Raw genomic sequence first — 13,852 nt, forward strand, 5'->3', positions numbered from 1 at the left:
AAGGAGCATTCTTGCTCAAGGAAATGTACAAACGCTGACTGCAATGATAAGCTTCATCATCATCATCTTCTTCTTATGTGCCTTCAAGTCATTTCTGGCTTATGGCAACCCTAAGGCAAATCTATCATGGGGTTTTCTTGGCAGGATTTGTTCAGAAGGAACTTGCCTTTGCCTTGCTCTGAGGCTGAAAGAGTGTGACTTGCCCAAAGTCACCCAGTGGGTTTCCACTAAAGCAGTACAGTACAAACACTGTACATACTGCAAAGCCCACTACAAGTGTTTTACGAGAATAGAAATGAACAGGATCTCAAACTACTCATAAAAGATGTCACAGTATGAAATCCATCCTAGCCATTATTTTGATAGAAACAGAGAAGCTCCTTAACAGAAATTATGAATCAAACACTCACAGACTCTGCATCCTGCCTCTTTGCAAAGTGATGACAGAAAGTGCTACATATAAGAAAATGCTCAGTGAAAAGTATCAGCAGAGTCATTTTCCTAGCAGCAATGAAAGAAAATCATAGGCTGGAGATCATTAACAGGTACGGCACAAAAAGCACTTCTGACTACAACAAGGGGTGTGATGGTGGATAATTGTGTAAAGAACTAGTTAGATGGCCTCAGACAAGCTGACTCTACCTGAGCACTTCAGTATATGCCAGGCCTTTTGCTGAACCCTCTGGTAGTTAAGGGCCAGTGATATATTTAGCCATAAGAATTGTACCTAAATTTTGAACACATGAGAGTTAAAGGATTAATATCCCATATTTCTTATAAAGGAAAAAAAATTAAATGCTATTTCCTAAGCAGAATTCAGTATAGTCAGTCATCCCACAATGTAAATTCTTCTTTTTGTACCCCTCCCTTTCTGTGATCTGTTGAGTTCTCTTAAAGGTGCCTGCTTTTGTGAAGTTGAAGGCTTTCATGGCTGGCATCCATAGTTTTATGTGGGTTTTTCAGGCTATGAGATTTTTCTGATGTTTCGCCAGCAGCTGCAGAAAAACCCACAAAAAACTGTGCCTGCTTTTCTTTGAACAAACCTTGCTTTTACAGTGTCAGAACGCAGCATACGTTTTAAGAAATTCAAGAATATCCAGATACTCTTGAATTAGGTATTTCTCAAAGATCAATTACCGTTTGTGGCAGACTTCCATCAGAAAATGTTTCTGGCCTTATAAAATGGCATAGTTCTACTAATTTTTAATCACTTCTGCCACACATTTTGCTTTTGCTGTTATGGAAACAGAAATGAAGCACGGCAGCTTGTTTTATATAACAATGAACGGACACCATGCAATCTTAAGCACTTTCCCTACAGGGCAAATGCCACTGAGTTTACTGAAATTAACTTCAAACAAAACATGCTTACTTAAGATTACACGGTTGGTTATTAATCTTTTCTTCATTTAATTCCAGGCCAGGAATGAAACCTTGTGGCGACCAAATTATTCTCCTTAAAATTACTGTCTTGATTTATACTAGCCTGTCATTGAACACGACAGACAATGTGGTACCTACTTATACATTTAATTCAGATCAAAATATATGTTTAATATGCACCACAACCATCACGATGTACAATTTGCTTTCAGGCAGCTATAGCATATTTCTAATCAGTTGGGCATTTAACTTTATTGCCCTAGTCATTAAGCAGACTGGAAAACAATGAAGTTATTCTACCCTATCATTTAAGAACATAAGCATCAAGAATACTGCCATTTATCAAAAATCTCTATAACACAATGCAACGAGATGTGTGTGTGTGTGTGTGTGTTCCAGAAGCTCTGAAGCTTCTCACACCTTACCTGCTGGCAAGTACTTCAGTTGATTATTAGCCAGTCGAAGGTGTCGCAAAGATCTCAGGCGGCCAATCTCTGGGCATACGATTTCAAGAGCGTTGTCACTCAAGTCCAGAAACTGCAGTTTAACCAATGAGCCAATTGCTTCAACAACAATAAAAAAGAAAGGGGGGATATATTTGACCTAAGTATGAAGATCTGAGAAAAGGAAGGGGTCTCACGCAATTCCTAATTCTTAGATGTTGAAGAAAGTTTGCTATAGCAAAACTATGTCCCCGCTGAATATACTGTATATATTCATGTTTAAGTCTAGAAATTTTAGTCAAAAATTGACCCCAAAATCCTAGGTCGACTTATCCATGGGTCAAATGTAAATATTATACTTTAACTCTTATTAAAAAAGGAACCATCCCCTGCAATCTGTCCTGGAAGAACTGACCTCCCTCTACTCTCTCTTCCATCCAGCCTTTAGTGTGAGCTAAAACAATTATGCCTGCCTTCATTTTGTAGGTTCTTTAGCATTGTTTTCCTTTGCTTTGTTATATGCACCTAAGTTTTACCCTCAACTTATCCAAGGGTCATATCAAAATCCAAAATTTTGCCTCCAAAAACCTGACCTCGACTTATACATGAGGCCGTCTTACAGTCAAGTATATACGGTAATTGATATTTATTAGTATTTTGGACCATTTATTAAAAAACAACATGCAATGGAGGAAACAAATGTGGTTTTTTTTCAAATCATAATTCTAAATTTCAAATGATAATTCTATGTTTCGCTCACACATATCATGCTATTTCGCTCTGAAGGAGGGATATGTAAGAACAGTAAAGATGTGCATCAACAGAAAGGCAATCAGTTCAATTTTGGAAGTCTAGAGTGAATTGCAATTCAGCCACAACACTCACTGGGTATCACTGACAACTTATCACTAAGAGGGAAAGGATAAAAACACATCTTACAGGGTCCGTGTTGTTTGTATATATGTTAGGGAAAAGACAGGGGAAAAACACTTTGCAAAGCCAAGGTTGCTGGGGAAATAAATGCACATGTGCTCTATAAACGATCAATAAGATTTAAAATCACCCATCAAATGAAAGCTAAACACAGTGGGTCTGTTCAGTGCCATGCTTAGAATTGTTTTAAGATAAATGCCATTTTGGCTTTTCCAACATTCCTATAGACACAAAGCACACAGGGCTCAGGTATATTAGAGTACTCAGACATTTTCATTTCTCAAAGTCCACAGTATATCTCATCTTAATGACAGAAACCAGTTATTCTGAATATAGTAAAGGACTTACCTTCTGGTACAACAACGATATTATTTGAATGAAGATACCTAGGAAAAGAGCAGAAGATACTAGACATAACCCTCAAGAGCTGTCTAATAAAGCCAGTCATCACAATTGTCATGCTATAGGAAGCAAAACATAAGGGTAAAGTGCAAAAAGATGTATTCTCACACACGGCAAACTATGGCTAACAGACACTGCCAGGAGTTTTTGATTTACTTGCCTAAGACAGGACATAGGTTTTCAAACTCTTTCCTGAATACAACTTCCTCTTCCAAAGTAGAGATTAAATCACTAATTTCACATTTGTTAACAGGATGCTCTGTATACAATGCAGCTACATATGGTTTCCTTTCTTCTAAGAAAGTATCCCGAAGGCAGAGGCAAAGACAATATCAGATTTACCCATTTATTCTAACTGGGCTAGTTTTGCTTTCAGTGAACGGTTTTTAAGGGATCAGTTTTACAAGTATTGTGAGCTGCTTTGATGAGTTCAGTCAAAATCCAGGATGGGGATTTATTCAATGTATGCTTTAAAAATGGCATTACGGAAGACTTGTAACACGCATGCCACTTAACACCAACACAGATGTTATTTAAAGATAAAGTCACCTTAGTCCTGCCAAATAACAAAGGCAGATTGTCTAAACAAAATAACCGCTGGATCCTGCTCCCTTCAATAACCCAAAACCAAGGTCAATATGTACAGAGAACATTTTGGCCAGTCACCTCTTTGCACGGATCAGAAAAGGGCTCTTTATGACTGGCTGACTATTAGGTTTGCTGGGGAAATGATGGCATTTGAGGCAAGCCCATTTACAAAAGGGGCTCCAAATGGATTCTGTCACCTTGAGGTTGCATTTAAAATAATAGTAATTGAATCGGGTCACTGGTTTGGTGGATAGTGCGAATGCTGTAGACATTGTGATATCAGGATTTTGGCTTGATAAAGTCCCCTATGATATTTTGGCTAGCTAACAGATTAAAAGTGGAATACATGGAAGCACATTCAGGAAACTGCTATAAAGTTTAAAAACAAAGGAGAACTTTCTTATGTAAAAAATGCATCCCATGGAATTAAATAATAGCGCGACACACTAAGTAGCCCTGTGACATGTTGGATTTATTTCAGTAATGAATGTCAGAATTAGATTACTATACAGTGTAAGAGTGCTGCTGTTTCAGAAGAGTGGTGTGGAGTTACTTGGCCTATAAATGTCAGCTTTTAAAACCTGGATATTTCTAGACTGTAGAACATAAAATATGTAGTCACAAAAAGACGACTGTAAAATTGAATCCAACTCTCCATAATGCTAAGTGTTTCTACTAATTTCTACAGTTCTGTCATCTCAGGGAAAATTAAATCTCTGGAAGCCAGCATCCATTTTTCATATTCTAGAATCCTTGACGATCCAACAAGTTGGATCTTCCACTTTACTTATTCCAGTGACTCAAGTATTCAAGGCGTCAATTGATGTAAGATGCCAATGTAGCTAACTATCTACAATGTAGTGACAATGAAAACCAGCTCAAATGTGGAGCTCTTTACTAATATTTCCCCTGCTGAACAAAGTACTAAGCTTGAACTCCCACAGCATGGATGACTGTATATAACCGATTTTCAAACATAAGCCTTGCTAGGAAAAAAACCTGTGTTCTCACTGTAAAATAATGCAGTTACAGCAAAGAGAGTTTAAGCTTATTAACTAGTTTATTCCTTCTCCATGCCTTGCTCCTCAATTAGGTTTAATTATCTGATAGGCATCAACAAATTTATAGTATGATACACATATTATTACAGTTCATCCTGCATTAAGAGCCCAAACATCTGGAATTCAGTAAAGAACACAAGAAAGAGGGTTAGGGGGTATGATATAATTAAGACAAGCACATTTAAGATCTATTAAAGAAGATCTCTCTGGTTTTCAGAGTATCTAAAAATTGCTCTCCCCAAAACATTAGTTTCAGAAAGAACTTTCTTATGGCCTCACCAGATTATCTTTTTAAATGCTTAATGGCAAATCATGAAGTGCAACATAAAAGCTGTATTTCGGATTCGTTATAAAGCAGAACTCGCACCAGGCAAGATGAGGCAAGACTGTTTCTTGAGCAAGCTACAGATTGCAGTGACCTGTAAGAATTATTAATGGCACGGCAGATTCACAAACCAGTAAGGTGCAACTCTCCAGGGACCAACATGGGGAAAAGCAGAAGCAGCCGTGACTACACTTCTTAGCGATTTGGGTCTGCTAACATTGGCCGATGTGTCTACAGTGAAGCCCTGCTCAGCCATGGAAACCTACTGTGTGACCTAGGGTTCTCAATCTCAGAAGAAACAAATCTCCTCTGAACAAATCCTGCCAAGAAAACTCCCATGATAGCTTTGCCTTAAGGTCAGCATAAGTCTGAAATGACTTGAAGGCACACAACAACAAATACCTCACTAGAGCATTGATTCCAGAGTGGTGTGTGTGTGTGTGCATGAATGATACAAACCTCTCGCGGTTGTTTGACCATTAATAGATGACATATCCAGGGGTAGCCATGTTGGCCACCTACCCTGGTCTCCGGAGTAATAGTCAAACACACAAACCACCTAAACATTAGGAGGAACTTCCTGACATAAAGAGCTGTTCAACAGTGGAGCACATTCCCTCAGAGTTTGGTGGCATCTCATTCTTTGGGGTTTTTAAAACAGAGGCCAGATGGTCATCTGTTGGGAGTAATTTGATTGTGCGTTCCTGCATGGCAAGTGATTGGACTGAATGGCCTTAGTGGTCTCTTCCAACTCTATGACCCTATGAACCACCACACCATGCTCGCTCTCCCGTATATAAATAAGCCTAGGATATTTATACCCTATTTTGTCATGTTTAGCTCCCAAAGTACCATATACTTATAGTGGCAATGTATAACAGACACTTTACGTTGGAGTATGTGCAAGTGTCTGTCACAATGTCTTTTGATCACTGGCATTTTACGTCACAGTCTAAATTTCAGGCTCTTTTCTTGAGACTTCCAGAAGGACTCAAGGGCGATTCAGGGTGCCAACCCCAGGATGCAATCCATCCAAAGAATATAGCTTCTTCTCAACTCACATTGAGAGACATCTGTAGCTCTGGCAATGTTTGATACAAGGGGTTAATGGCTATCACCTGGGCAAGAGCAATACAGAATCTGCAGCTACAAAGCCAGTGTACCTCTCAGTGCTAAGTGCTGGTAACAAACAACAGGTTCTCATCTTCAAGTCCTGCTTGTGCATTTCCTACATTCATAATCACTGACAGAAAAAAACAACAGTCTTCACAGAAAGACAGCTTTCTGTTCTTAGCTAATGCAAAAAAGCCTTCCCATGGAGAACTTCCACTGTGAAAATAACAAACATAAATTAATAACACTGGATTTGAGGTTTTACATGAGGAACCTTTTTTTTTAAATTAGGAAACGCTACTGTATAGTCTTGTAACAAAAGCATGGGATATAAATTATGTGTAGCTAAACATTTCCACCTCTTGTGATTATATGATTTCCAGTTTCTCTGAACAAATGGTCTAGCTGCTGCAGAGTGAAGTTAGTCACATAGCAAGTGTTTGACAAGGTGGTGCCTCCAAGCTGTCACTTAGGTTCAGAGCCACTGTGCTGAAGCATAGGAGAAGGCAGCAGGAAAGAAATTAGGTCATGGAAAAGCACACCAAAATGGCTCTGGCAAAAACAGACCAGCTCTCAGCAAGACACCATTCTAAACAATTTAAAATACTTGTCTACAAAAGTCCAGAAATATTATTTGCTTAATTTCACGCATTATTGCAAATAACAAGGCATTATACACTTACAATTCCACAAGGTTTGGAAGCTTCTGGGCAAGGTTTTCTGGCTAAAAGAGAAAATTATAGTTTGGATTTAGTTTCAGAAATAAAAACTCCAGAGTCAATTAGCAAACCAGCTTGGCAGGTTCAAACAAGGACCAAAATGGAGCTCTGTGTGACAAAGCCAAAAGCAGGAGGCAAAATTGTGTGTGTGTTTTAATATATCCCACTAACCCATTTGGCACTGATGTACTCTGGTCTATACCAGACTGAACAACCACCCACCGTTATCACCAGAAAGATGCAAAAATGTTGATGAGTTAAGCCAAGCTATAAATTTTGATGGCAGAGCTAGCTTCTAATTTGGAGCCATAATCTCTATTGGTGTGGATTATCCCTACTATTCTAAATCAGATTATCAGCAGGTATGGTAGTATACAAAATAATGAACACATCTGAGTTCAATGTACACAGAGGACTAACTTAGCTGGATATTCTTTAATATGTAATGTACTAGACATGCCAACTGAAAACCTAAACTATCTTTCAATGATTCAAAGCAAATAAATAAAATAAGTGCATTTAATTAACATAACTTAATAGTAGCTACTTCAACAGTTAACCACTCTGCTTTTCAGTCACTGTAATAAGGGCAAACATATTAAGGCTACATTGGCTTGCATGGATGAGAACTAATGCCACAATTAACTTGCTAGTATAGCAAGCCCTTTTCTTGCATCTGTAGCAACAAACTAATACGGCTAATATGCTGTGTAAACAATGTTTATATTATGTTCTCACAGCCAGATGTTTTTTTAACATGGATGCAGATGTGTTCTAATGATTGATGTATACCATGCAGTCCTCCAGATACTTGATGTGAACCATGCAGTCCTCCAAATTGGACTGCAGCTCCCAGAACTCCTGGTAATGATGGCTAGAGCTGCTGACAACGGAGGTCTAAGAACACCTGGAGAGTTGCATGACTCTCACTCCTGGTGTGAAGAAATTTTTGAAGCAAGATCACACCACTGAGGTCACACTACTTCTGTATGAAGCTCATGGTGTTAATATTGCCTTACACAACTCTGCTGGAATCCTGTTTCACAAGCTGATTACCGCCGCATTCCAGAGAAACAAATACAAATTTCTATTGCAGCACTGAGCTTGATTCCATGATATATTTTATTATTTATTAGAAGTACTTATTTATAATCTTTCAGTCCATCAGGGCTCCCAAGCAACTCCACAACAGGGGAAAAAAGCAAATTAACACATTATAAAAAGCATTTTCAAAAACCAGTATCCTTTAGGAATGAATGAAAGCAATCCCAAAAACCAGCTCTAAAGCTGGTTTTAACTGCCAGTGGCCATAGTGGAACAATACTGGCCACCTGCTAGTCCAGTAAGGATGAAGCTAACCTTGCTTCCCTTGGGAAGAGTACAGAAATGAAGGCGTTGCTACAGAGAAAGCCATATCTTATGTATTCATTAACCTAGCCTCTCAGCATGATGGGCATCAGCTGAGGATTTGAAATTCTGGGCAGACTGATTTAGGAGGTGGTTTTGAATCCTGGAAACTCAAAATTGATGGAGAAAGACAGTCAATTTTAATTTATGTGCTCCTCACACACAATTCATACCTGAAGGCATGCAGCTTCTTTCCACCTAATTTTTCATGTAGGAAAAAGGCCATGCTCTACGTTAGACCAAATTCAGTTCTAACAATTAACTACAGGTGAGGTAGGATTGACATTTGCCAGTCATTTTAGAACTAAAGAAATCTACAGTCCTCCTTAGAGTAGCTTTTCTGATCAACATTTCTCTGGTGTTTCAAGCATGTACCACTTAACGCACATACAGCACTGTTCATAGCCAGAAGCGGTATCATAATTCTTTTGCTTGCTTTGCATGAGACAGGCACATTGCAGGAACCTTGAGCTTTGGTTTCCATCTACTGGGGACTTTGTGCCAAACACTCTTAATTTCCCCCCTCAAAGGTATTTGTGTACAATTTGTGGTCCTTGTTATCCGATTCAAAGATGGAAAAATACATATCTGCAAAACGTACAAGTGCAAAAGAGAAAACAAGACCCATCTTAGTTACTTCTGCGACAACTGTATCAACTGCCATGCAGCTAAGTGTGAATAAATAAATACTCATGCACTCTTAACTTAAAGTACTCAGTGACCTAATAGGTGTAGCATTCACTGTTTTAATAAAGAATTTCCGACATCATGTGTTGACAGTGACAAAGAAAAAGAAGGCAGGACCAGAAACACCATGCATTTTACCTTAAATATTTTTAGTGTCAGTAATAAGCCTTAAGGAAGAAGTAGGCAAAATGTGGCCCTTGGGTCATTCTCATGGCCCATAGCTTGCCCTAGAGGTTAAAAATTGGGGGCTTGAGGGACATTTTGCCACATGGTGGGAGGGGGGATGTACCATTTTAGGCCCAAGAGGGGCCTTTTTTAAAACCAGAAGTAAATTGGAAGTGACTTGTTTTTACAAAAGGCCCTTCCTAGGCCTAAAATAGCACAGAGGGGCCCTTAAAACATGGCAGAAATGCCCCCACCCCACATTGGGGACATCTGCAGACATTTAGTTTTTGGCAATAGGGGTGCAGTGGGAGGTACATCCCTCCAAGGTCTTCTGGGGGCAAATATGAACCTACAGCTTCCCACTGTTTCTCACCCTTGCCTTAAAGTTTTGGTCTCTGTTGATTGTGGAGTAACACGGGCATATGCCGTCTAGTGATGATTTGCTGTTCCTGCTGCGTGTTTTACAGATGGCTGGGGTTGCAAGAAAGCCAATCTTATTTCTGGGTAGACTGACACAGTGCTGCTGCTGTTGTGTGTTTTAATAAACAGAATCTTGGATGAGAGTTCTGTCGTTTCTCTTTTCAACTTTCAGGCTGGAGAAGACTGGTCAGATGAGCAAACAAACCCCTTCTAAGTACTGCATTCTGTATTGTAAAAAGGTACATCCGCAGTGGAAGATTTTTCCCCTCTATCCCCAACCACACTGTATATTGCTTAGATATGTCAGTTTCATATTTATGAAATTGTAAGCCAGATTTATGATCTTGTAATTTCGTGTTTATGATCATTAATGTTTGTACACGACCCCCAAAACCAATCTCTTAAGCCTCTTAAAACCGACTAAAACTATTCTTTCTGAACGACTGTGGCTTTTATAGGTATGCTGCTTGAACAATCAATTACTATGTTTAAAATGCATTTATATCCTGGTGTTTTTCATTCTGTAAAACCTGCATTATGTAAACACTTTGTTCAGAGCAACAGGTTTTTGATAGTTAGAGAGTTTTTCAAGATCGTACTTTTTACAGTAAATAATCTGATTAATCTGAACTTTCAAATGTATTTTACATGAACCTAGAAGCCAGCGCTTGGTGTTTTGCCTCTATTGCCCAATCCTCTGTGACAAGAAGACATGGCAAAGAAAAAGAACGCAGCAGAAAACAACACATATAAATGAATGCCCGATTCAGTGTTTACAGCTGCTAATAGAAGAGGATTAGCTGCTATCATAATCGTATCTCTTCACGTTCCTTTTATTGTTTCCCACAGAAGTGAAAAGCTGCCATTCACTTCCAAAGAGAAAAAGTCAAGCATCAGACTCAAGGATGTGTAGATCCTACACATCACAAGCAACTTATACAAAAAGAGGTCATACCAAGGTGGTCAAGGAGTTTCTTTTCATATAGAGTCTTTCCAAGTACTGAAGACCTTCGTCTTTCAGCAGCTCTAAAGGGAAATGATGCAGATTCCGGTAGTTTAAGAATAGGTTCTTGTGTTTTTCTAGCTTCGCCTCCGTTATCGTTTTACAAAGTTCGGATGCCATGGCAGAGACTGGCCAAGCCACCATATTAAGGCTCTAGATGCTGTGGAAGCAGTTCATTTCTGAAAAGGAAAATGGAAGACTAGTTATCCTTCAGTAATATCCATAGCATGCTATTTCCCACAAAGACTGTTCTTCTAAGACAAACTTCTTACATTTCAAAACATTTGAAGGGGAAATTTAATTCAACTTATACATACATCCCAATCATCTATGTATCTATACACACAAATCTATAGGATTCAGAGCCATTCAACTCATGATGTCAAGATGTTGGAAAACAAAAATAACCGTACAATTGGAGGAGCGCTATAAAGAGGTATGGAAATGAGCGATGAATGATAAAATTGATACGCAGATTGAAAGTTTAAAATAAAAGGATTATGTTGGGGGGGACAGTGACTTCAATGGAATTTGGAAAGAATTGATTGAGAAAGTATTGAGAAAAGAGGGTGGAAAATGACCTCCAATGGAGGGACTGAGATTTTGGATGGAATATAAGGGTGAAAATGGCTCCAGGGATATAAACTATATTTTTAATTAAAAAATAAATAAATACATACATACATGAGGCAGTCTATAAAATATATTTAGCCAAGCTGTAACAGAATGTAGAAAATATATTTATATGGAATTATGTATTGTACAAAATTTATACGTATGAACTTTAGTTTCAATTTTAAAATTTTTAATAAAAAATAAAATATTATTTGCCATATTTATTATTATAATGTGAATATAATAATATTATATTATCATATTTATCTTATAATATATAATGTTATATATTAAATTATAATATATATTATATGATATGTTATTATAATATTAAATACATATATATATTATAATATATATAAATAATTATATTATTTATCACAATAATATACTAAATATTACTTTCACTTTCATTTTATTTATTTATCTCAAAGCTATATAAATATTAACCAATAAAAGCACTTAACAAAAACTAACAAATCTAAATAAAATCAGATTAAAACACAAGTGACCATAAAATATTTGTTATTTATTATATTATTATAATAATACTAAATATAATAATAATATAATAAATACAATAAATATAATTATAATATAATATATTATTATTTGTTCCAAGTTATCAGCAATAGTCCCAATGTTTTTTTCACACAGCCAGGAGGATAAATAAATAAATGTAATAATAATAATAAATGTAATAATAATAATTAAATAAATTTTATTATTATTATTTGTATATTAAAGAAAAACCTGGGTTTTGTATTAATTTATACTTTTTTAGCCAATGTGGATTAAGGACCTTGTAAAACTACAAATCCCAGGGTTCCATGGGGCAGAGCCACAGCACTTAAAATGGTATCAAGCTGCATTGTTTCTATAGGAGGAGGAAGGAGGGTGGAATAAAGGAGGTTACAGGGCTTCAAGTATAAAGACTACTGGTTGGACTACAACTCCCATCAGCCCCAGCGGCTGGGGACGGTCGTTACAGTCCTTTCGGAGCTTTTCCCAGCTCTTACCTTCTCTATGGACCAAGAGGGACTGAACTTAATAAGCAGCCCTCCACCAGCTGAAGGGAAAAGGGGCGGGGCCCGAAAAACATCAGCGAACATCAACATCCGGGGGGAAAAAAGGAGGAAGCAGAGCTCTGATTGGATGAATGGGAAAGACGCAAACTCTCGCGAGAGTCCGGGTTCTTTTTAAATATGGGCGTGGCTCGCTGGCAACGGTCGGAAACGTCCGAGCGTTAGAGTCGGGGCGGGGTTAGAGCAGAGGGCGGGGCAAAAGGGGGCGTGCCGTTGCTAAGCTTTATAAATAGACTGACGAGAGTCGGGGCGGGGTTAGAGCAGAGGGCGGGGCAAAAAGGGCGTGTCGTTGCTACGCTTTATAAATAGGCTGGCGAATTTACCTCAGCTGGGGGATTGCTGAGGCGAATCGAATGCTGCTGGAGGAAATGGGCTGGCTATTTATAAAGCGGGATGGGCGTGGCTCTCCCTTTCCCTCAGTCAAGCAGCACTCTTCGCCTCAGGGGCAATCCTGAGGTAAAGTTCATAGTGTTGGTCGAAAACACACTGCACAAATAAACCAGTTTGACACCGTTTTAACATAAGCTCTGTAAACAGCCAGCCCCTTTCCCTCAGCACCATTCGCCTCAGGGCAATCCTGAGGTAAAATTCATAACGTTGGTCGAAAACACGCTGCACAAATAAACCAGTTTGACACCGCTTTAAGATGAGTTCTCTCTCACATGGCAAAGGACATTAAGGCTGTGTCTGCACTGCAGAAATAATCCAATTTGAGACCGCTCTAAACTGCTATGGCTCAATGTTAGGGAATCCTGGGAATTGTAGTTTGTTGTTTTCTGACAGAGAAGGCTAAATGTCTCACAAACACTACAATTCCCAGAATTCCCCTAACATTGAGCCAAGGCGGTTAAAGCGGTCTCACACTGGATTATTTCTGCAGTGTGTTTTGGACCATTAGCCATGCCATTCTTGATATATTTTCCCTCTCAAGACACAGTTAATCAAAGAACTTGATTGTACTCTCTCCATATACATATATATTGCATTAAATGGCATGTAAGGTTGAGTAGTGGGAAACCTGATCTTGCAAGGAGCTGAGGGGTTATTTCTGGCTGGTTGTTGGAGTAAAGCCATTTGCTGACTTCATGCAAACTATGCCATGGTTGCTTTGCAGTCCTTTTGTTTATTCTTGACAAGTCTCATTTGTCCAAAATGCTTGTGACTAAAGATGTTGTGGCTTTTGGAAATGTTAAATTTTATTTTTAAATACCTACATTTGCATAGAAAGAGAGAGAGAGAGATTATTATTATATACATATATGTGTATACATATGCACTGTATATGCATATGTATATGCACACATATATGTTATTGTTCTTTTGGAATACCTATATGTATACAATGGGATTATTATTATATACATATATGCATATACATATGCATATATGTACTGTATGCATATGTATATGCCTACATGTCATTGTTGTTTTGGGATACCTATATCCGCATATATGTATATAATGGGATCATCATTATATACAGATATGCATATACTTTCCAGG

General features: G+C 38.1%; 1 protein-coding gene across 2 annotated transcripts in view; it reads right to left on the bottom strand.

Moving 5' to 3' along the window:
• LOC149307442 (leucine-rich repeat-containing protein 28) overlaps positions 1 to 12,375 on the bottom strand; it is a 36,197-nt gene extending 23,822 nt beyond the window's left edge. Inside the window, exons 1-5 of one of the 2 annotated variants that reach the window (XM_089539178.1) lie at positions 12,284 to 12,375; positions 10,602 to 10,828; positions 6,932 to 6,972; positions 3,108 to 3,145; positions 1,809 to 1,946 (exon numbers count right to left, since the gene is read on the bottom strand). In XM_089539178.1, coding sequence (XP_089395304.1) covers positions 1,809 to 1,946; positions 3,108 to 3,145; positions 6,932 to 6,972; positions 10,602 to 10,793 — 409 coding nt within the window. In that variant the 5' untranslated portion in view covers positions 10,794 to 10,828; positions 12,284 to 12,375. Of the gene's footprint in view, positions 1 to 1,808; positions 1,947 to 3,107; positions 3,146 to 6,931; positions 6,973 to 10,601; positions 10,829 to 12,066; positions 12,143 to 12,283 lie in introns of those variants that run through there. The other variant, XM_089539179.1, reaches the window with a different exon arrangement.
• Between the last annotated feature and the right edge of the window lie 1,477 nt (positions 12,376 to 13,852).

This window comes from Sceloporus occidentalis, unplaced genomic scaffold (assembly GCF_023333645.1).
Source record: "Sceloporus occidentalis isolate IW3139 unplaced genomic scaffold, rSceOcc1.0.p SCAF_9, whole genome shotgun sequence".
In the NCBI taxonomy this organism is placed as follows: domain Eukaryota; kingdom Metazoa; phylum Chordata; class Lepidosauria; order Squamata; family Phrynosomatidae; genus Sceloporus; species Sceloporus occidentalis.